Source organism: Natator depressus, chromosome 1 (genome assembly GCF_965152275.1).
Source record: "Natator depressus isolate rNatDep1 chromosome 1, rNatDep2.hap1, whole genome shotgun sequence".
Taxonomy (NCBI): Eukaryota; Metazoa; Chordata; order Testudines; family Cheloniidae; genus Natator; species Natator depressus.
Genome location: NC_134234.1, coordinates 109,750,037 through 109,772,165, shown reverse-complemented (window position 1 = coordinate 109,772,165; position 22,129 = coordinate 109,750,037). Strand labels below are relative to the sequence as shown.

General features: G+C 40.8%; 1 protein-coding gene across 2 annotated transcripts in view; it reads left to right on the top strand.

Annotated features, from left to right (window-relative positions):
• GRTP1 (growth hormone regulated TBC protein 1) overlaps nucleotides 1-22,129 on the top strand; it is a 49,819-nt gene that overhangs the window by 9,727 nt on the left and 17,963 nt on the right. For both annotated transcript variants that reach the window (XM_074944823.1, XM_074944812.1), the window contains exons 3-5: nucleotides 164-322; nucleotides 7,819-7,943; nucleotides 11,433-11,529. In XM_074944823.1, coding sequence (XP_074800924.1) covers nucleotides 217-322; nucleotides 7,819-7,943; nucleotides 11,433-11,529 — 328 coding nt within the window. In that variant the 5' untranslated portion in view covers nucleotides 164-216. The remainder of the gene's footprint in view (nucleotides 1-163; nucleotides 323-7,818; nucleotides 7,944-11,432; nucleotides 11,530-22,129) is intronic.

The window sequence follows — 22,129 nt, the reverse complement described above, 5'->3', positions numbered from 1 at the left end:
CTAAATAAGTAAATCTAAATGTTTGTCTTCACTTTTGGCCTCTTACGTGGAGGACGGAGGAAGCATTGTAATCAATGAATGCTTGTCAAGAGTTCTGCTAGAACCTCTCAACTTCCTGTTTTGTTTCCAGAAGAAAAATAAGGTTTTGTTTGTTGCATTGCAGTGAAGAGATATATCAGGAAAGGCATTCCCAATGAGCATCGTGCACTGATATGGATGATTGTAAGTGGAGCCCAGGCCAAGATGGAACAAAACCCTGGATACTATAATAAACTACTTGAGGGAGAGAAAAGTGACACGCTGGTGGAAGCAATCAAGACAGGTTATGTCCTAATGTTTATACATATAGTCAATAACTATGTATTATAAAGTAAGAGTGACAGATTAAATTGTGTGTGGCAGTAAAGTTGTGTTTCTGTAAATGTTTAGTAGTAGTTTAATAATGATTAATGTGAAAACTAAAATAGTCTCAAACTCTGTAATAACACCACTCTCTTCAGACTTAACAATGCTCCTTCCAAACTTAAAATGAATGGGCGGGTGGTGGTGGTAAGTAGATTGCAGTTACTTGATATTCAAACTGATCCAACTGTAATAATGACACTTTTCTAAAGAAGCTGACACAAAAATTGGCACAGTTCTGTGATTGTTTCATTGTGCACTGCCGTCCCCAATGTCCGCAAAGCTCTAAAGTTGTTTCTTTAGGATGACAGATCCAGCAGGAATTTCTTCTTCTTTTTCGTGACTATTGAAAGTATCAGGTGCTTTAAGTTAGGGTTGTACCAAATTTTATCTTAGAAATGGATAATTGACTTAACTTTGTAACAACTTTGTCCTTGGCCAAATAACTTTTCTTCCAGCTTTCAATTTTAAAACTAAATAATAGCAGCTTGTCGGAGTTTGGTGTTACATACCTGAGTAAGGCATTTTGGAACATGCATATCCAGACTCTTGCAGGAAGAATGTCCAGACCAGAAATCATCAGGCTTCCGTATTCCCATGCTGAACCATGAGCTGCAGTTTAGGGGTGTGTAGAGGGAGCAACTAAGATGATTATCCAAGGTCAGCCTCACCAGTGGCCTCTAGAGAGCAAAGGCAATGAGAGCAATCCCTCTGCAATGTTAGGCAGTAAAACCAGGGATCTTACCAGGACAGCAGGTGACTGTTTGGCTAAGTCAGTCTGTGAAACAAAGCACTGTGTTGGGATGAGGGGGAAAGGGAACACAAGGACTTGGGGGACGCACTGGAAGGAGGAAAAGACAGACAGGGAGAATTGGAGACCATGGGAATTAAAATGAATAAGTGAATAAGAGAATGAGCAACTGAAAAAACAGGATTGAGCTGTGAAAAGAGGAAGAGAGATGGTGAGGGTGGAGTGTCCCAGAGCTTGGGCTCCAGCCTGAGGCTGACCGTCTGTACAACAATATTTGGCACCCAAGTCAATTGACCCAGGCCTGTGACAGCCGTGCCATGGTCTTTTATCTCTGTGTAGATGTATAAGGAATAGAAGACAATAGCTGGGAGGCCATAGGAAAAAATTGTTAGAGGTGAAAGAATAACATGAGCATCTGTGAGAGGGTAGGAGAAAATAGAAAAAAATTAAGATATACGCCATTTTTAAATTTCATGAAACCTTGTGTTGTCTACTGTTCAGATATTTGGCATCAGCTGAATGCCATTTCAGTGTAACTTGTCTGTTTAATTTTAATATTCAGCCATTCAGTGCGTTCCTGCTTTATATTAAATTTAAAAAGTAAAGAAAAATATGTAATCTTGTTAATATTCGCTTCACAAGTCTGTAATTCCCACGATTCTCTCAAAATCTTCTGGCAGTCATGCTCCATAAAGTGCTGTAGTTTTAGCACTAAGATAATAGTTTTACCTAAGATACTACTATTAGCATCATCAAATGAAGGAAGATTAATCTGAGAATCTCACTTTTAATCATTACCACAACTTGACAACGGCAACAAAACTTAGGACCTAAAGGTTCAAAGACAAGAAGAAAGAACCCCAAACTACTTATGTTTAAAAACTCATGATTTTGAGGGCCTGAGGCATGATTTTTGAATGCTTGTGGTTGGCAGTACTGCAGTGGAGGAAGAAATAAAACAATATATTTTATTATTTCTGTAAATGCAGAAATAATGCACATGCAGTGTACTAAATATTGTAGACATGTTAAAAGACACTTTCTGCTCATGAAGAGCCTACAGTTCTGTAGGTAGGTAAAGTTGCCAGGCATCTGGTTTTCAAGCTGAACACCCAGTCGAAAAGGGACCCCGGTGGCCCTGGTCAGCACCTCTGACGGGGCTGTTAAAAGTCTGGTTGGCGGCACAGCAGAGCTAAGGCAGGCTCCCTGCCTGCCTGCCCTGGCTCTGCGCAGCTCCCGGAAGCAACTAGCATGTCCCTCTGGGCCCTAGGCACAGGTGCAATTAGGGAAGCTCCTCGCACTGCCCCTGCCCTGAGCTCCGCCTCCGCAGCTCCCATTGGCTAGGAACCGTGGCCAATGGGAGCTGCGAGAGTGGCGCCTGTGGACATGGGCAGCGCGCACTGCACAGAGCCACCTGACTGCGCCTCCACCTAGGGGCCGGACATGGCGGCTGCTTCCAGGAGCAGTGCGGAGCCAGGTCAGGCAGGGAGCCAGCCTTAGCCCTGCTGTGCCGCTGACCAGGAGCTGCCTGAGGTAAGCGCCACATGACCAGAGCCCACGCCGTGAACCCCCTGCCCCAGGTCGGAACCCCCTCCCACACCCTAACTCCCTTCCAGACCCCGCACCTCCACCCCAACCCCCGTCCCAGCCCTGAGCCCCAAACTCCTTCCCAGATCCTGAGCCCCCTCCCAGAGCCCGCACTCCCTCTTGGACCCCAATCCCCTGCCCCGGCCCGGAGCCCTGTCCCACACCCTGAACTCATCATTTCTGACCCCACCCCAGAGCCTGCACTCCCAGCTGGAGCCCTCACCCCCTCCCACATCACAACCCCTCTGCCCCAGCCCAGTGAAAGTGAGTGAGGGTGGGGGAGAGCAAGTGATGGAGGGAGGGGGACTGGAGTGAGTGGGGGGTGGAGTCTCAGAGATGGGGCAGGGCAGGGCTGGGGCCTTGGGGCAGGGCAGGGGTGGGGCAAGGTGCTAGCTTTTGTGCAATTACAAAGCTGGCACCTCTATCTACAAATGCAAGGATGGGGAGGAAGAGCAACCAAAAGCAGCATGAATGAACAGAACAATGTAGCATCCATCACATTAATCCTGTAACTTTTGTCATTAAACTAAACAGATGGTCCAGTATGATGATGGGCATTGTGTGTGGAGTGGGAAGGATCCATGTATTACAATGAGCTGGAAAAGTGTAGAACACTGAGATGAAGAGAGAATGCATGTCTGGTTGTCAAAATCCCCTAAATGTCTCAGAATTCTGAAGAAAGGCATTCAGCTTTAGGTCTGAATATTTTTATCTAATTGCTGCAAAAATTGCTTCTACAGTTCTAATTCCAGGTTTTTAAAAACATTTCGTCATCTCATGCTGCATGGTCCTGGGCCTGAATATTTGTTTCTGAATGAGGTGTCAAAAATGCTGTAATGATGACAAAGGAGAGAGAAACATGCAAAGGGTTTTCCTCATCAGGATTACAGCAAAGAAATAAATTGAGAAAGTAATTACTTAGCTGATTTGCTTCCTGCATTTGATAGAGGCATTGTTTTGCCAGCTTGTATTACTAACGCACCATTATTTTAATTTTTTCAATATAGGACTTAGAACATTTACTAGGAATGGATTGCCAACATGCCCCTCCTGCTCTCGCCCTCTTGACCCTCAATCCTTTGTCCAGCTCTGTTAAGGTCACTGGGGCTACACATGGCCCCAGGGTCTGACTCTGCAGAGCTCATTGCAGGATCAGGGCTTAACTGTCAGTAAAAACTATCATACTGGGTTCTTTGTCTTCACTGCCTGGTCAAATTTATTTCAAACTGTAGGGTTTTTTTTAAAGTTAAAAGTTGCCTTCCCATCTGTATGTCAAAAACCAAATTAAGATTAATCAAAAACTTTTTTTTTTTAAATTCTGTCTTGGATATGAAGTTTTTCTACATCCTTCTAGAAAACTTGCAGTCTTTCTTGATTATTGGTTTTAGCCTTTCTAGAAAAGGTGGGTAAATTCTGCACTCTTACTGACACTTTAGCTATTGTACCCTGGTTCCTTTTTAAACCACTGTATAATACTCTAAAGGCCTTAGCCCTCAGGATGATGTAGTTGTTACTAAGTGTAATGTCAGGTTTCAGAGTAGCAGCTGTGTTAGTCTGTATTCGCAAAAAGAAAAGGAGTACTTGTGGCACCTCAGAGACTAACCAATTTATTTGAGCATAAGCTTTCGTGAGCTACAGCTCACTTCATCGGATGTGTGATGTGATGTGTTAAAATCCTACATAAAATCAGGCAAATTTTCCCCACCTCTGTTGTAAAATGTGCTGTGGCAATGGAAAATAAAACTTAGAGTTGACACTTTTACCATGGAGCCTTTCTCAGGTTGTACAATTAATAAATTTGTTTGGATCAGCTTCTGTTATATATGTGTATATATAATATAGTTTTTTAATCTACATAACTGAAGGGGAAACACCATATCTGAAATGTCAGCTCTAATCTCTCCAGCAACTTCCAAATTGTACATTAATAAACCTATTCTGATTATGTGACAAAAAGCCAGCATCCCAGAGATCCCCTGACGTGCTTACTTTAATGCTCCAGTAAAGGATGAACATTTTAAACAGAACAACAAATTCATTTTTTGTATTGTTAGCAATACGATTTTATATTGCATTTTATTGGAAAAATGTGTGTGGTGTTGTCATAAATATAAAGGGAAGGGTAAACCCCTTTAAAATCCCTCCTGGCCAGAGGAAAAATCCTCTCACCTGTAAAGGGTTAAGAAGCTAAAGGTAACTTCGCTGGCACCTGACCAAAATGACCAATGAGGAGACAAGATACTTTCAAAAGCTGGGAGGAGGGAGAGAAACAAAGAGTCTGGGTCTGTCTATATGCTGCTTTTGCTGGGGATAGACCAGGAATGGAGTCTTAGAACTTTTAGTAAGTAATCTAGCTAGGTATGTGTTAGATTATGATTTCTTTAAATGGCTGAGAAAAGAATTGTGCTGAATAGAATGACTATTTCTGTCTGTGTGTCTTTTTTGTAACTTAAGGTTTTGCCTAGAGGGGTTCTCTGTGTTTTGAATCTAATTACCCTGTAAGGTATCTACCATCCTGATTTTACAGTGGTGATTCCTTTACTCCTATTTACTTCTATTTCTATTAAAAGTCTTCTTGTAAGAAAACTGAATGCTTTTTCATTGTTCTCAGATCCAAGGGTTTGGGTCTGTGGTCGCCTATGCAAATTGGTGAGGATTTTTACCAAACCTTTCCCAGGAAGTGGGGTGCAAGGGTTGGGAGGATTTTGGGGGGAAAGACGTGTCCAAACTACGTTTCCCAGAAAACCCAGTTAGTTTGGTGGTGGCAGTGGTTATTCCAAGGACAAAGGATAAAATTAATTTGTACCTTGGGGAAGTTTTAACCTAAGCTGGTAAAAGTAAGCTTAGGAGGTTTTCATGCAGGTCCCCACATCTGTACCCTAGAGTTCAGAGTGGGGGAGGAATCTTGACAGGTGTAGTAAAATATGGATTGTCTTTGTGGTGGAAAAGCTTTCACACAAAGTACGTTCACAAGAGATGTCAACAAGAGGATAGGTATTTAGAAATTTGGTCATCCTTTTTAGCATACTCGGAGGAAGAGAGCTCCTCAGCCAGCAAGCCAGAATCTCTAGCCTGGTTCACTGGATATTAACCTCATCCCAAATAAGTAATCAGTAACGTGCAATGTAGTGTATTAACATTTTATTGTAACTTTCTTACAATAAAGAGTTTGTTTTTTTTAAAAAAGTATTCTGATTATGCAGATACAACACTGCTATTTCTACCAACAGAAACAAAACAAGTTTTCTGTAGCCTATGACTATCAGATTGTTACACAAGCCTGTTAGGGTTATTGTTCACCTTGATTTTTAAATTTGCATGGGAGGTGAATTACGATATTTCCCTGTCCCCCACCACTCCATAACTGATTTATTGACTTTAAAAGGAAGAAGTGGTGATTAGGCCAATGAATTTATCTTGGCTCTGAATTCCATGGCACAAACCATGATTTTTACGGGCTTTCTTCATAGCCTCTCCCAGTTTAAGCTTTTGTCATGGAAGCCAGTCATTACAAACCATTTTCTTTAAGAAGGAAAAGCAGTAAGATAAAATATCTCCTAGTATGTACAGAGGTCAGGCATATCTGTGTGGGATGCTATAGTTAGAATTGCTTATATTTGTTCAAACATTTTGGTTATATTTAAATAATTTAGTGTGCCCTTGGGTATTGAACACCATAAAAGTGACGTTGCTTTTGTTGTTTTAAATTAAATCCAGCTACCAGTATATTGACCTGTTTTTGCGTAGTGGCCTTTATTTTCCAAAAGCGAGTAGTGATTTTTAGGTGTTCAACTTGAGACCTCTTAAAGTGGCCTGATTTTTTCAGAAAGTGTGAGACTTTTTTGCAAATTTAGGTCATAGGTCCTTAAAGCTGAGTAGGTGGTGATTAACAGGACAGTATCAATTAAAAAAATCTGTATGGATGAATGTGCACTGTGCTCCAGAGAGCAATAAAGATCCTGCAACAAGTTGATGACACGTGTGTGTGTAAAATATGTGCAGTTACACATAGATGCATGTGCACATACACCCATGAGTTTGCATGTGTAATTATATATTCATTTAATTTATATAAACTTCCTTATTTGCTTAAATAACCCTGAAAAGCTTAAATTTATTTTTCACTATTCATGCTGCTTGTTAATGTCCTGCTTTTCTCTCTGTTTAAACTATAGACCATTTTTGTATTTAATCCACTTCTAGACACTTTCATTGTTTTATGTGTGTAGCAAACATTGCGGCAAACAGGTTAAGTTTTTCCATTAGAATTAAAATTAAAAAAATCATGGAGATATTTTTATTTCCTTTAGTATGAGCATATTTTCACAGAATTAAATTTTGGACCAAATTTGACCTGACAGTGCCTCTTTAAGGAATTACTGCTTTAAAATTATTTAATCACAGATCAGATGTAAGACTAAATTTGAAGTACATGGATAGGCATCTCTGCTTTCTTTGAAATATCTCCTTCTGTATGACCTTGCATGAGTAAAGAAGCAGTGTTTTTTTTTTTTCCAGAGTGTGACAATGTGTAATTGCAATTGGGGGTGGGGGGCGGGAGGGGAGGCTAGAGTCAAACATGTATGATCAGTTATGAGAACAGAATCTTTTAAAAATGAACTGTTCAGGGCTAATCCACGTAGATAGGTTTAGTTTTCAGTGAATCAGAGTTGTCCTTTGCTGAACTTATCTGTTGTGAGAATATCACTCCCCAGCACTGCAGCTAATAACTTAGCACTGCACTAGATAAATTCGGTACATGATGTGTTAGTTTAAATTGCTGAAGAGGGTTAGGCGAAATGTAATAAATTCCTGGGATCAGTCTCTGCCTTGAATCCTGCTTGAGACTGTAAGCCACCCCTGGCCTAAAGAGATCAGTCTTTCTAGGAATGGATCTCATTTGAACGTAGGCCAATGAACTAAAATAGGGCTTTGAGGTCGTTTCTTGTTAACTTCATCTACCAGACTCCTTTTCTGTGAGCGCATGGTCAGATTTCAGTTGTACATCTTACAAGGCTAAGATTTATTAGGGAGCATGGCAACATGGCTTAAATTTGGTCCTTTCATTTTTTTTCTAGACATGAACAGAACATTTCCAGATAATGTACAATTCCGCAAAACTGCTGATCCCTGTTTACAGCAGACACTCTACAATGTATTAGTAGCGTATGGGCACCATAATAAAACAGTGGGATACTGCCAGGTATGTAACTTATTATAGATATTTAAAAAGATATTCCAAGACATTTGCAAGATTGTTGTTGCTAATTTTAAAGTACATTTTTGGGTGATAGTCAAGGTTGTGGGGAAGGCTAAACATAGTCGTATAAACAGTTGCTAATAGTATCTTTCTGATCTCATATTTGAGTCATTTTCAAATGTAATGTGTGCTTACCCAATTTCCTTCCTTTTCAAGTGAATGAATTGGTTTCATTCACTAAAGGTGAACAGTAAACTAAAAAAATGGTGTCCCATTTTGCTACTTGGTGTTCTAGAAAGGCATGAAAAACTTCTTTATTTATTTGTAAATGATTCCTTTGTGTTTACAAGAGAATTAGCAGGTCTTGATTTCCACTGTCTTTCTGGAGAACTTTTTTGGGTAGAGGCGAACTAGTGGTCATATCACATTGTAGTCAAATGGTCTAAATCTAGTTTTAGTGGATTTGGTTGTAACATCTGTTTAACTCAAACTTCTGACAAACATGGAGCAGGAAAATTTGTTTGTGTAAAATTCAACCTCATAACTCTTAAAGGACTGAGACTGCTCCTGCTCCAGTTCCCTAGTCCTTTACAGGTTCCTGTAGAAGATACAAGAAAAGAAAATATTTGATTCATGATGTTTCTAAGGTAAAAAACAAGCAGAAAAATGTTTTAAAATAGAAATAACTTTGTGGCCATCTTTGCACATCATAAAGGAACGGTAACTGGCATAATCAAAAAAATGTGTCTTCTCTTCTGTTCAGTTCAGCTTTGAAGTCTCCCCTTTCTCCTTCCCTATTGCATTGCAGTTATATGTAGTTACATGTGTCTTGTACCAGTCAAAAAAATTTATAATAAAATAAAAATAACAATCCTTTATTAAAGAATATAAATTACATTTATTGAATTGCAGCTCATTTAATTTAGTATAGAAGGAGATTGATCTAGGTTTAAGAATCATTATCAAAGTCGCTGAAATCTGACTTACTGTTTGGCCCTGACATATTGCAGTACTGAAGTTAATAGTGGTAATTTGAAATATGGGAGTAAAAATTCCTTGTGTTTTTTCCATATATAACATTTCATCCAAAGAGAACAAAACTTTTAAAACTACATTCTTTTAAGATTTTTGAGAATAATGCAAAGGGTCAATCTCTGATCCATGTGTTTGCAGAATCAGGCCTCTAAATAAAGCAAGACAGATCTATGAAGAGATGCATATTACTTTACATTAAACCCTTGTTAAGTCTGCACAGAAACACCCATCTAAGTCTCATTAAAAAGAGACCAAGGGACTCCCCCCCCCCCCCCTTGTTCCCTCAAAAGATGGGTTATATATCGAGGGTGTAACTACATAAACCAAGGGCTGGAGCCTCTCCTCCTATATGTGTGATAAATCAGTGTATATCTTAGAAAACTGGCTATTGTCCTAGTGAAGCAGCAAACTTCATCAAGATAAATGGTGATGTGTACAATATAATGGGGCCAGGATTCCTCTGAAACAGTAGACAATTAAAGTGAACTCCTCCTCTCCTCTCCTCTCCTCTCCCCCCCCCACCCCCAATTCTTTGTGTAGCTCTTCCTGGCTTGCACTATATACTAAGTATAGATCCTCCACACCTCACTAGCATTATCAAAACATTTATCTGGAGAGTCACCAGTGAAAAGTTCCCAACCAAAGAATTAGTTAAGTTTCGAATTGCCATTCTGTATTGTAGTCCTATAGAATTGTTACCAATGTGTGTACAGCTAGTGAAATTCTTTGCTTTGTGAATATTTTCTAAAGAGCAGGCTTTTGTTCCTGCTATGTTAAGTGCCAAATACTCTCTTATCACCATGGATGCAATTATCAAACTATCTGGTAGCATGGGAACCGAATAGCTGTCTTCACAGGCAGAAGGCCAAGCACTCCAGATGAAACACAGATCCAGGCAACTTCAGCAATTTGTAAAAGTTCAACAACTAATATAGAGGTTTAAGGATTGAAAAGAAATGTCTAGAACAGAGTGAATATTTTAAAATTCAAATGTGCAGAGACTGTTTTGGCATTGTATATCAAAAGACAAGTGAGCAAAGCCACTTGTGTCCAAAAAATTGGATTTCAGTCAAGACAAGAACTTTCGGTTTCCAAAATCCTTCGAGCGTTTCAGTTTTGGCAGTGCTCTTCTTGCTTGAGCTGTAGCTGGCATTGCTTATTGGGTACAGTGAGACAATGTTACCGCCTGTCCCCATAGACGACCCTGGAGTGGAGAGCTCGGGGGAAAGAGGTCAAGGAGAATACAAAAGAAAAGGATGAAACTAGAGAGGATTTCTAAGATTAGCACTAAACAAATGTAACTGACACGAGCCTCCACAGCCTGTAAATATTTAAAGACAATTATACATTGGCTTTTTAAAAAATTGTTGTGAATTGTGTACTCTCATGCTGGTGCACTATGTACTGTTTTAGATGCCATCTTATTTAAATCACAATAAATATACTTTTTAAAAAAACCTCTCACTCTAAAAGCCAATAGAATGCTATAAATCAACCTAATAATGTTGCTAAAACTAACTGGTTGACTAAACTAATATTATGGATTACTTAGAGATAGTCTCTAAGGAAATTGCTTAAGCATATGCTTGATTTTAAACACATGCTACTCCTGAATAGGGTTGGTTTCCTGAATCAGTGCCTATATATTTTATACATCTTCTCTCCACTGAAACCTCGCCATGAAAAGCCCAACACATTGTACTGTCAGGATGTGACCAATTAACGCTTTACATATATAGCCCTATCTCCCACACTTTGTGTGTCTGCCTATTGTAGGTTGTAAGGCAGGAACTATGGCTTCCTCGGTGATTTGAAAGGCATCTAGCATAATGTAGGTGCAAATAGAAACAATAAATACTGTTTGTTAGTTCTGGACAAAAATAATTTAAATAGCTGCGTAAACTGCACCTGGAAAACCTGGTGGAATTACAACTCTGCTACTTACTATTTGCTTTCCTAAACTGCATTTGTAGTTTCAACTAGATGGGCCATGCTCCACCTAGAACTGTTAGGTAGTGTTACTGCACATTATTAAGCAGCTATTTTGTGAGTTTCACTCCAGAGATAGTTACATTTCAGTGTTGGTCAAAGTAATCATCGGTTTTGTTGTTTGGAAAGGGCTTTGGGATTTTTCAAAATACAAAGCAGTCTATACATTACTTTTTAATTTCTTAGTGCTTTAATTTTTTTTCCCCCTCCCCTGGCTTCCATGGGCTTTCATTGCCCAGGTGTAGCGGGGTTAATAATTGGTAGACTGTCTTAGTAGATTTCCTCTATCCTGTCCATTTTCTGAGTTGTAATAATTCTGTCTCTGGTATCTTTCAAGGAACTTGCAGGCACAGTGCTTTTCCTTTTATTTCACTCAATCAGTACTTTGAAGTTCATGGGTATTATAAAGTTAAACAAGAAACTTTTGAGGTAAGTGGAGAAATTATAAAAGCTTTCTTTTTATTTCAGGGCATGAATTTCATAGCTGGATACCTGATTCTTATTACAAAGAATGAAGAGGAATCCTTTTGGTTGTTAGATGCTCTCATTGGACGAATATTGCCTGGTATGCTAGCAGCTTTTATTTTATCTGTACATTAGAGCTTGGTTTTATTTTCCCTTTGTATTCATTTTTATTTATAGAAGCCCTATGTGGCAAAATAAGCCTTGCTGTTTAACTTCAATGGTCTGCTTAGTTTGTAGAGGTCTGATTCTGCCCTGATTTCAGTGTGGGTATACAGGAAGCAAGACGAAATAAATTGAAACTAAAACTCTGGTCTTTAGACAGCAAAGCAGTAAGAAACTGAAATCTGATCAGCTGGTGTAGAATTGGTTTAATTTGTAACAGATATCTTGCTTTTCGCCCACCACTACCTTTGTTTGTATTTCCAGTGGTTCAATCCTAGGCAAGAGGCTAGGGCTTATGGGAATGCCTGGGACTTTAGCAGTTTTCCTTGGCCTGTGGGAAACAGTATGATGGAAAGATGAAGCACTTGGTCTCAAGTGAAGGAAGGGTATGAGTCTCAGTGCAGCGTGAGCATCTGTGGTGGCCATTACATAAAGTAGCAGTTTATGATGCTACTACAAGGAGGCAGCTTGGCCTTTCTTTATAGCTTGTTGATAAGGGATTGCAAGAAGTTTGTATTCGGGCAGAGGAACTGTTAAGTCAGTGGTTTCAAGCCTTTTCCACACCGTGACCCCATTGTACAACAAAAAAATTGCAGGATCCCTCTCCGATCAGGCTGTAAAGAAAAGGAGGGTGGTTGTCACCTTCCTAGAGGTCATGATCCCTATGTTTAGAAACCATGAGTTTAAATTATTCAAATATGACAAAGTGGACATTTCCTCCTCAAATTTTTTTTTAGTAGATTACATGAGCCTTTCAACGGGGATTTAGCACTAAAGCCTATGAAGGAGGAATGGCTGCCCCATGAATTCCCATATGTACAGCGCCAGTTATGTCCTACACTTTTATTCAGGTGTATATTGTGCCTAAAATTTAGTACAGTGGCTTACCAAGGGTAGGTTTTGACATTCCCTTATCTGGCCTACTTTTGCTGTTGAAGAGCTTTCTTGAACTGCTACCCTGAAGGGCTGGAGACTGAACATATTATTAAAATCTCAAATTATTGCATGACGGTAACATCCAGGATTATGCTTAACTTTTTGCCGGAGCTTTGGATTTCTAGAGCTAGTCTCATTTAAGTTGTAAAGAAATAAAATTACATTTTTCTTTGTTCTAAAAGGAAAGACTTTGAGGAGGAAGGAAAGAGAACGGGTATAATTGTTTCTGATGGCATTGAGTTACAGCAAAAAATAATTCTTGCGGCTGCACAAGTCATGTCACAAACTAAATCAGTTTTTACTTGTATGTAGAGATTATCAGAATTGTTCGGTTCATAAAAGGCCTATTTTAAGACTGTGTGGATAGAAACTACTTCTGAAACAAATGTGGAAAGCATATAGAAGCCTGGCTAAATCAATGTAAGAAATTTGAGACTATAAAACGGGTGGCCAAATTACAGCCTGTGGCCACATCCGGCCCGCCAGCCGATTTAATCCGTCCCCCTTGTGCTTGCCCTGGGGAGTGGGGTCTGGGGCTTGCCCTGCTCCTGCGCTCCAGCTGGGGAGCGGGGTTGGCGGCTGCTCCGCATGGCCCTAGAAGCAGTGGCATGTCCCGCCTCTGGCTCCTCTGTTTAGGGGCAGCCGGGGTCTTGTGCGCTGCCTCCGCCCCAAGTGCTGCCCCCGCAGCTCCCATTGGCCGCAGTTCCCAGCCAATGGGAGCTGCAGGGGCGGCATCTGTGGGCAGGACAGCAAGTAGAGACGCCTGGCCACGCCCCCATATAGGATCCAGAGGGGGGACATGCTGCTGCTTCCGGGAGCTGCTTGAGGTAAGTGCCGCCCAGACCTGCACCCCTGAGCCTCCCCACCATGCCCCAACCCCCTACCCCAGCCCTGATCCCCTTCTCGCCCTCCAAACACCTCGAGCCCAGCTCCTGAACCCCTCATCCCCAGTCCCACCCCAGAGTTTGCACCCCCAACTGGAGCCCTCACTCCCAACCCCCTACGTCAGCCCTGAGCCCCCTCCTGTCCTCTGAACCCCTCAGTCCCAGCCCGGAGCACCCTCCTGCATCCCAAACCCCCCAGCCCCACCCCAGAGCCTGCACCCCCAGCCAGAGCCTTCACCCTCTCCTTCACCCCAACCCCAATTTTGTGAGCATTCATGGCCTGCCATACAATTTCCATACCCAGATGTGGCCCTCGGGCCAAAAAGTTTGCCCACCCCTGCTATAAAACTTATGATTACGTTTGTTAATTTTTTTGTAATTATAGAACAGTCACTAGAATACAGGGAAATTGGCTACTGCTATTTTGTATAGCCTATACTGCATATAGCAAGCCCGCTGTTGGAACATGTAGAACTGAAGTTATCTAGGATGTGATCCAGTGGGAGTCTTTTCTTTGACTTCAGTAGACGTTGGATCAGGCACCTGATGAAAGGCAGCGTGATTGTACAGTGAAGTTTAGCACTTATTCCATGATTTTTGTTTTTAATCATTTATAATTTCTTTTATTTTTCTCTGGGATAGAGGAGTGGATTCAGAGGTCTCTGAGATTCAGGACTCTATTCATCAGTCCTTTTATGGAATTTGTTTTGATAGGACTCCATGAAGCCTGTAGCTCTTCAACACCTTGCTCCTAGACTTGGCAAATATGTTAATGAGAAAAGGCACTCTTGTTTCATTTTCTTTGTTGTTCCTATGGCCCTTTTCCTATTCTAGTAGCGGCATTGATTAGTACAGACTCACAGTGTGAGGGGCAATGGGACAGATCACATTAAACAGAGTATTTAAAATAAATATAGACACATTTATACACTATCTGGGATCTAGACTTTATCTTTTTAAAATATCATTTTTATTGGGTAATGCAAGACTTTCTTTTAAGACTTTGTCAGTGGTTGAACAGCTTTGTTGCAGATTTCCAAGATAGTTATTTGACGTTATCAGTGCTGGTTATCCCATTTTTTGGCATTTACTCTGACTACCAGAAGTTGAATTGTTTTCTTTATAAAGCTCATAGCATAACAGGTAAAATAATTGGAGTAATTGCACAGAAGTGTAATGAGTGTCTTAGGCCTTGTATCTGCTGGAGAAATTTACCCTGATAAGTGATTGCTCCCCCTCAATTGGGTGTTAACGTGAGGCATATTTCAAGCAAAAGTGCTTCAGCTGTATGTCAGGTAAGCAAATAAACATGGCATTTATTCCAGGACTTTGTAGGGGGGGTAAGCAATAACTGAGTCTCACTCACTGCAGATCAAACTGATGGAGTATGGATGCATCTTACTGTGGCACAGATGATGGGCTGTTAATTCTGACAGCTTTAACAACTGGCACATCTCCTTTAGTTTGCCAGCTGAGAATTCACTCTTTGTTCCTCCCTCTGCTGTACCACCTCCACTCCATCTAATCTACCTCTGTTCCCCCTGCATCACACCAGAAATGCTTCCAGATCATGCCATCCCCTGTAGTCCTCCTGGAAATGCCTTCCCCTCTTCTAGTGTCTTCCTGATACCCTAAGCCAATGAGTCAGCTGTGGATCATAAGTAAGGTATGATTTAGTCACAGAGGTGTCGACAGTCATGGGTTCCGTGACTTTACTAGACCTCAGTGACTTCTTCGGCTGCAGCTGTCAGGGGCTGAAGCCGGGGCTGAAGGCGGAACTGTGCGCCCCTGCCCTGGAACTGAGGCTGGAACCAGAACCCTGCATTCCCTGCCCTGCAGCTTCTGCCGGGGGCTGCAGCCGGGCCATGTGCCCCTCTCACGGCTTCCCAGGGCTGTGCCTATCCCTGCCCTGGCTGTAGCCGGGGCTTGGTGGGGGCTGCAGCTGGGGTTGCGCACCCCTGCCCCGCAGCTGCGGCCAGCTCTGGAGTGGGGGCTGTGCCTCCTGCCATGACGGGGGGGGCTTGGCCTGTCAGTCCCCTCCCCTATGGGACTCCATTCCTCCCCCCTACCTAGCCCTGCCGCCGCCTCCTCCTCCTCCCCCCCCCAAGTTATTTTTAGTAAAGTCATGGACAGGTCAAAGGTTCCTGTGAATTTTTGTTTATTGCCCGAGACCTGTCCGAGACTTTTACTAAAAATAACAGTGACAAAATCTTGGCCTTAATCATAAGCAAAAACCAAATGAAGCATAAACTATTAAAGTTTCTACTGAAGACAAGGCCATAGTCTTGTAGAAGAGTTGTGTAAATTCTAGAAGTTCAGGGGTTAGGAGTAAAACTCCTTAAAAGCAGTGAGAGGGACACCAGAATTGTTTCTAGCAAACTGAAGTATTGTGTGGTCAGGGGAGTTCTTAATCTACAAATTCATTTTGCAATATTGTATGCAAGCATATGCCTAGAGCAGTTGATGACGGAGAGTGGGCTAAATGTTCCAAGGAACTACTGTGGGTTGACAAGCATAAAACTGACTCAGACCTGAGCATTTCAAATTTAGTATTTTGTATACTTTTATTTTAGAAAGCATCAGATAGTGGTTAACTTTGTATTTATCATCAACTACTAAGGTTAGCAAAGTGACATGTATTATTTGGCTAGTTTTCTTTTTTTGTGCTTATGAATAAATGTTATGTTGGGTAAAAAAAAATATGTTGAGAAACTTGAAGATCGCATTAAACTTGCACTGGGATTTCAGATACTCCTTGAAAACAGCAGTTTGGCTGTGATTGTTTTGATTTTCTTATGGCCATTTTTCTGAAAGTAGGGGTGCTTATGATATGTAGGCCCAGGAGAAGGGAAATTTTACTGCCCGTTTGCCTCATGAGCAACGAAAAATGATGATTCATCTGCCATGTCCTGTGAACATATGTTTCAAACTATGGAGTGATCAGCCAATTGGAAGACGAGAGAGAGAGAGGTGAGGCTAACCTGTGGTGTTTGCTACGGCAGAAAATGTGGGATGAATCAACATCAGTTTAGATTGAGTGGAACGCCTATCTACAGCAAAGGTGCTGGATACAATGTTATGGCACTAGGCAGGTGAGAGGCTAGGACGTTGCAAATTATAGGTATGCAGTTATGCAGTTACTCAATTTAGTTATGCATATATTAAACACTAAACTGAGTAACTGCATAATTGCATACCTATAATCTGCAGCTTCCTTGTCTCTTGCCTTCCTGGTGTCATAACATCTTCACTTCTCAAGTCCATCATCAAGGTTATAAACACTTCAGAGCAGGGACCTGTCACTTCTGAAGCATTTAGCATTCTTGTAGGTGTTGTAAAATAATCCTAATGTTTATTCAACACCTTATTGAACTAAAATTAGTCATACATTTATTTCCTCCTTTTAGCAAATTTGTTTTAATACTTGGACAGAACACTGTGAAATCCCTAAGCATAGAGCTAGGTGAGTAAGTAGTTGTATGTTTAAAATATCTTCCTCAAAAGGGAAGTGGAATCTTCATGGAACATTTCATTCAGCTGGGTAGGAAAAATACTTGCTAGACGTGAATAGCAAAAGTTCTAGACTGAATTCACAAGCAGCTTGGTGGCATGTAGGAGAGTATAATGTGTTGAAGGAATGTGGTCCTTCTGAGACAAGGTTTGAGAACCAGAGATGGATGTCGGTGGTGTAGGAAGGTCCTTGTGAGGGTTTGATGCTATGTTTACAAAAGTCACTAATGACAAGCAGGCTTTCCACCACTGGTAAAATGGCCTGGAAAAGAAGGCAAAAGTTGAAAGCTTTTACTTTGTGGATATATCCCCACAAAAACAGAGAATCTGCACATCTTGAATTTTTCTGTGCTGCTGGTTGAACCCGCTGCGTCAGCTGCCTTGAGCTACAAGATTGCCTGCTGGCAACGTTGCCTCACTCTCTTCTTTTGAGAGCTGCTGTTTAATCAGGAGACAGACACTAACCATGCATAGTTGTCTCTGAAACATAATATAAGGCCCATCAAAAGGAGACAGGCATACACGGTTTATAGACCAGATTATGGTCTATAAACCAGGTGCAAGGAAGCATACATATTTGACTACTAGCCTTTAGGAACTAAAATGAAAGCAAGCTTCTTTGAACATTACAGGACAGTTGTATTATCTAGGAGTTAAATATGTTGTCCTGTTAAGCTGAAGGTGGCATGTAGGGGGTCTAATGTATATATTTAGAAACCCTGATGAACCTGAAATATTACTTACTTCTAAATTTGAACTGTTAGAAAATTCAGAAGATTTGGACAGTGGGAGATTATTGACTTACATTCTCTGCTTTAATGTGACTCCTTCGTTTTTTTTAATTCTTGGGCTAATTTTGTTTACTGTGCATAACTCTGTGAAAAATCATACAGTGCCTCAATAGTAAGAGAATATGTTGGATATTTGGTTAGTCTGTTTTGGACAGGGTGTTAGAGAGTGCCTCACTTTTGTTAGGAATCATTAAGAAAGGAATAGATAATAAGACAGGACGTATCCTATTGCCTCTGTATAAATTCATGGTACGTCCACATCTTGAATATTGCATGCAGATCTGGTCGCCCCATCTCAAAAAAGATGTATTGGAATTGGAAAAGGTACAGAAAAGGTCAACAAAAATGATTAGGGGTATAGAATAGCTTCCATATGAGGAGAGATTAATAAGACTGGGACTTTTCAAATTGGAAAAGAGACTATTAAGAGGAGACATGATAGAGGTCTATAAAATCATGATTGGTGTGGAGAAAGTAAATAAGGAAGTGTTGTTTACTGCTTCTCATAACTCAAGAACTAGGGGTCAGCAAATGAAATTAATAGGCAGCAGGCTTAAAACAAAAGGAATTATTTCCTCACACAACGCATAGTCAACTTGTGGAACTTTTTGCCAGGGGATGTTGTGAAGGCCAAGACTATAACAGAGTTAAAAAAAGAACTAGATAAGTTTATGGAGGGTAGAGGTCCCTCAATGGCTATTAGCCAGGATGGGCAGGGGGATGCAAAACTGTGCTCTGAAGTATCCCCAGCCTCTGTTTCCCAGAATCTGGGAATGGGCGATGGGATGGATCACTTGATGATTACCCGTTCTGTTCATTCCCTTTGAGGCTCCTGGCATTGGCCACTGTCGGAAGAAAGGATACTGGGCTAGATGGACCATTGTTCTGACCCAGATGGACGTTCTTATGTCTAAAACCCAAGTTTTCTGTGGACATGAGGAGTCTAGAACGTAAAAATCCTTAGGTTTAGCCTGGCTATGAAATATACTTAAGATCCAGTCCACATTACAAACTGGAACAATGTCAGTCAGTTGAGAACTGCTGTGTTGAGTCAGGTTCCTTGATGTGGTTGTGTTTATACTGCAATCAAGATCTAAATGGCTTATTCCCTGTAAAGGTTAAGCATGCCTGTTTCCTTGTTGAGGGTTTTATATTAATATCATTTATAGATTCATAGATTCCCAGGCCAGAAAGGAGCATTGTGATTATCTAGTCTGACTTCCTTTATAACACAGGCCATGGAACTTCCCCAAAACAATTCCAAGAGCATATTTTTCCAATATTGATTTTAAAAATGGTCAGTGTTGAAGAATCCACCACGATCCTTGGTAAATTGTTCCAGTGGTTAATTACTCTCATCTTCTTTCCAGTCTGAATTTATCTAGCTTCAACTTCCAGCCATTGGATCATGTTATACCTTTCTCTGCCAGATTGAAGAGCCCATCAGTAAATGATTGTTCTCCATATAGCTTCTTATAAACTGTAATCAAGTCATCTCTTAACTTTCTTTTTCTTAAGCTAAATATATTGAGCTCTTTGAGTCTATCACTGTAGGACATGTTTTCTAATCCTTTAGAGAGACAAGGTTGATAAAGTAATATCTTTTATTGGACCAACTTGTGTTGGTGAGAGAGACAAGCTTTCAAAATCACATCCTTTAATCATTCTCATGGCTCTTCTTTGAGCCCTCTCCAACTTATCAACTTCCTTCTTGAATTGTGGACACCAGAACTTGGCACAGTATTCCAGCAGCTGTCACACCAGTGCTATATATAGAGGTAAAATAACCTCTCCACTCAAGATTCTGCTGCTTGTGCATCCCAGGATCCTGATAGTTCTTTTGGCCCCAGCATCATAGTGGGAACTCGTGTTCAGCTGATTATATATCTCATCCCCAAATCTTTTTCAGTGTCACTGCTTCTAAGGATAGAGTCCCCCATCCTGTAAGTGGCCTACATTCTTTGTTCAGATATGTACATTTACATTTAACCATATTAAAATGCATATTGTTTGCTTGCACCCAGTTTGCCAAGTGGTCAAATACAGAACAGAAACATTTTTTGAGCATTTCAGCCTTTTCTGCATTGGTATCGATAATTCTACCATTTCCATCTTGTAATGGACCAATACTGTTGTCGGGATTCTTTTTATTCCTAATATATTTTAAAAACTTCTTATTGTCCTTAACTCTGCTGGCCATAGATTTCTCCATGTTTCCCTTTGCTTTCCTTATCAATTTTCTAACTTCTTATTTATATTCATTACTATCAACTTCCCCTTTTTTCCATTTGTTATATCTATATATTTGATAGCTGCCTTCAATTCCCCTCTAAACCAGGTCATTTTATTTTAATCAGCATGGCTTTCTCTCTCAATTGTGGGATTTTTCTCTTTTGGAGCATACAATAAGGTGTTCTTAAATGATTCCCAATTATTATTCACACTCTTTGAATTCAGTTATCCCTTCAACCTGATTTGGCTCATTGTTTTTAGCTTTGTGAAATTGGCCTTATTAAAGCACCAAGTTTATATATTACTGGTCTGGACTTTCATTCTGCTTGCACATCACAAATGTGATCAAGTTGTGATCACTTGTACCTAAGTTACCATTAATTTTTAGTTCTGTGATCAGTTCTTTTTTCTCTCTTAGGACAAGATATAACACAGAATTCTCCCTTGTTGGTGGCAACATTTTATTGAGTTCGGAAATTGTCATCTATAATATTTAGAAATTCAAAGGATATTTTAATACTGACAGCATGAAACCTTCAGCATATATCAGTCAAACTGAAGTGTCCTCTGATTGCCCAGATTTTTCCTCCTATATATTATAGATAAGTACATAAGGAGGCAGTTATTCCGTTTCTTAGTGTCATTTGGTGATCAGTAGCAGACACCAATTAATGCCTTATCTTGTGCTTTATCTGTAGGACAGTGATCCATAATCATTCAAGATCATTTTCTTCTGAGTTCTCAGTGACTCGGAAACAGATAATGCCATTTTTGACATCCAGTGCCGTTCCCTCTTCCCTTTTGCCTACTCAATCCTTCCTAAATAGGTTATAGCCATTGATTTTTAACATTCCAGTGGTGTGAAACGTGGTGTCACGTTTTTAGTAGCACCAACTAGACCAAATTTATGCTCACAAATGAGCAGTTCCAATTCCCCTTGTTTGTTACTCAGGCTCCTAGCATTGTTGTGTAGACAATTAAAGAATGTCTTGTCTTCATATCCTTTGGCTCCTTGATGGATTTTGTTTTCAACATCTCGATTTTGTGCTGAGTGCTCATATCTTCCCTCTTCTTACTCTCTCCTTTTGCTATTAGTTTTACCCCTTCCTGACTACTCTAGTCAGTCTGTACCCAAGGAGACTGGTCTCCCTTCTACTGAGGTGGAGGACATCCAAACTATACAGTCCCCGTTACCTGTAGGAGGCGTACCAATGTTCCACAAAACCAAAATCCTCTACCTTACACCACTTACCTAGCGAGCAGTTCACTTCCAGAATCTTCTGCTTTCTGTCTTCCTTTGCTTCTAAGACAGGAATGACCTCCAAGATCACTTTGACATTCTTCTTCTTTTTCTTCTTCAGCATCCTTCTGATTACCCTGAAATCTATCTGTGAAATATCCCACAACACAGTGTCATTAGTGCAGATATGAACATCACCAATGGATCCTTCTCCGTTGACTTCAGAAACCTATCCAATTTTAGAGTGACATCTTGTGTCTTGGCTCCAGGAAGGTAGTACACTGTCTGTTGTCCATCTGTCCCTTGCAGAATGTTCTTTTGATTCTTCTGAGAACTGAATCTCCAACAAGGATTCTTTCTCTTGTACAATTGGAGAACACTTTTTAGGCAAGCTTATTTTCTTACAGGTTGTGCCGAGCTGCCATCCACATGTGTATCCCGCACATCTCTCCATTCCCTTGGACCTGCTGGATCTTGAGAGCTGTCTTCAGAGTTTCCACATTGAGGATCTGATATCTATTCCAAACTTCTATCTGTGTGGAATTCCTCCTGGTCCTTTTCTCTGTGGTATTCAGTCTGCCCATCCTCCTCTGTCTTCAGCCAAGCCGCCATGGCCTCTTGCCTCTGGTGATTACGAATCACTAGACCTCTTCTCTGATTTCCTCTTCCTCCAGTTTCTTGGTGGCCAGCTCTGTTCAGGCACTGATCAAAGTTCCGAGGGTCAGAGCCTTGTGGCCTTTAGCAGGGACCCTGCTTACTCAGGGGCCCATGGTCTATCTAGCTATGCAGCCTGTATGCAGAGAACAAACCAAATAGCCCACAGATGGACGCACCCATTGTTTCATGTTCTCTGTGTATATAAATCTCCCCACTGTATTTTCCACTGAATGCATCCGATGAAGTGAGCTGTAGCTCACGAAAGCTTATGCTCAAATAAATTTGTTA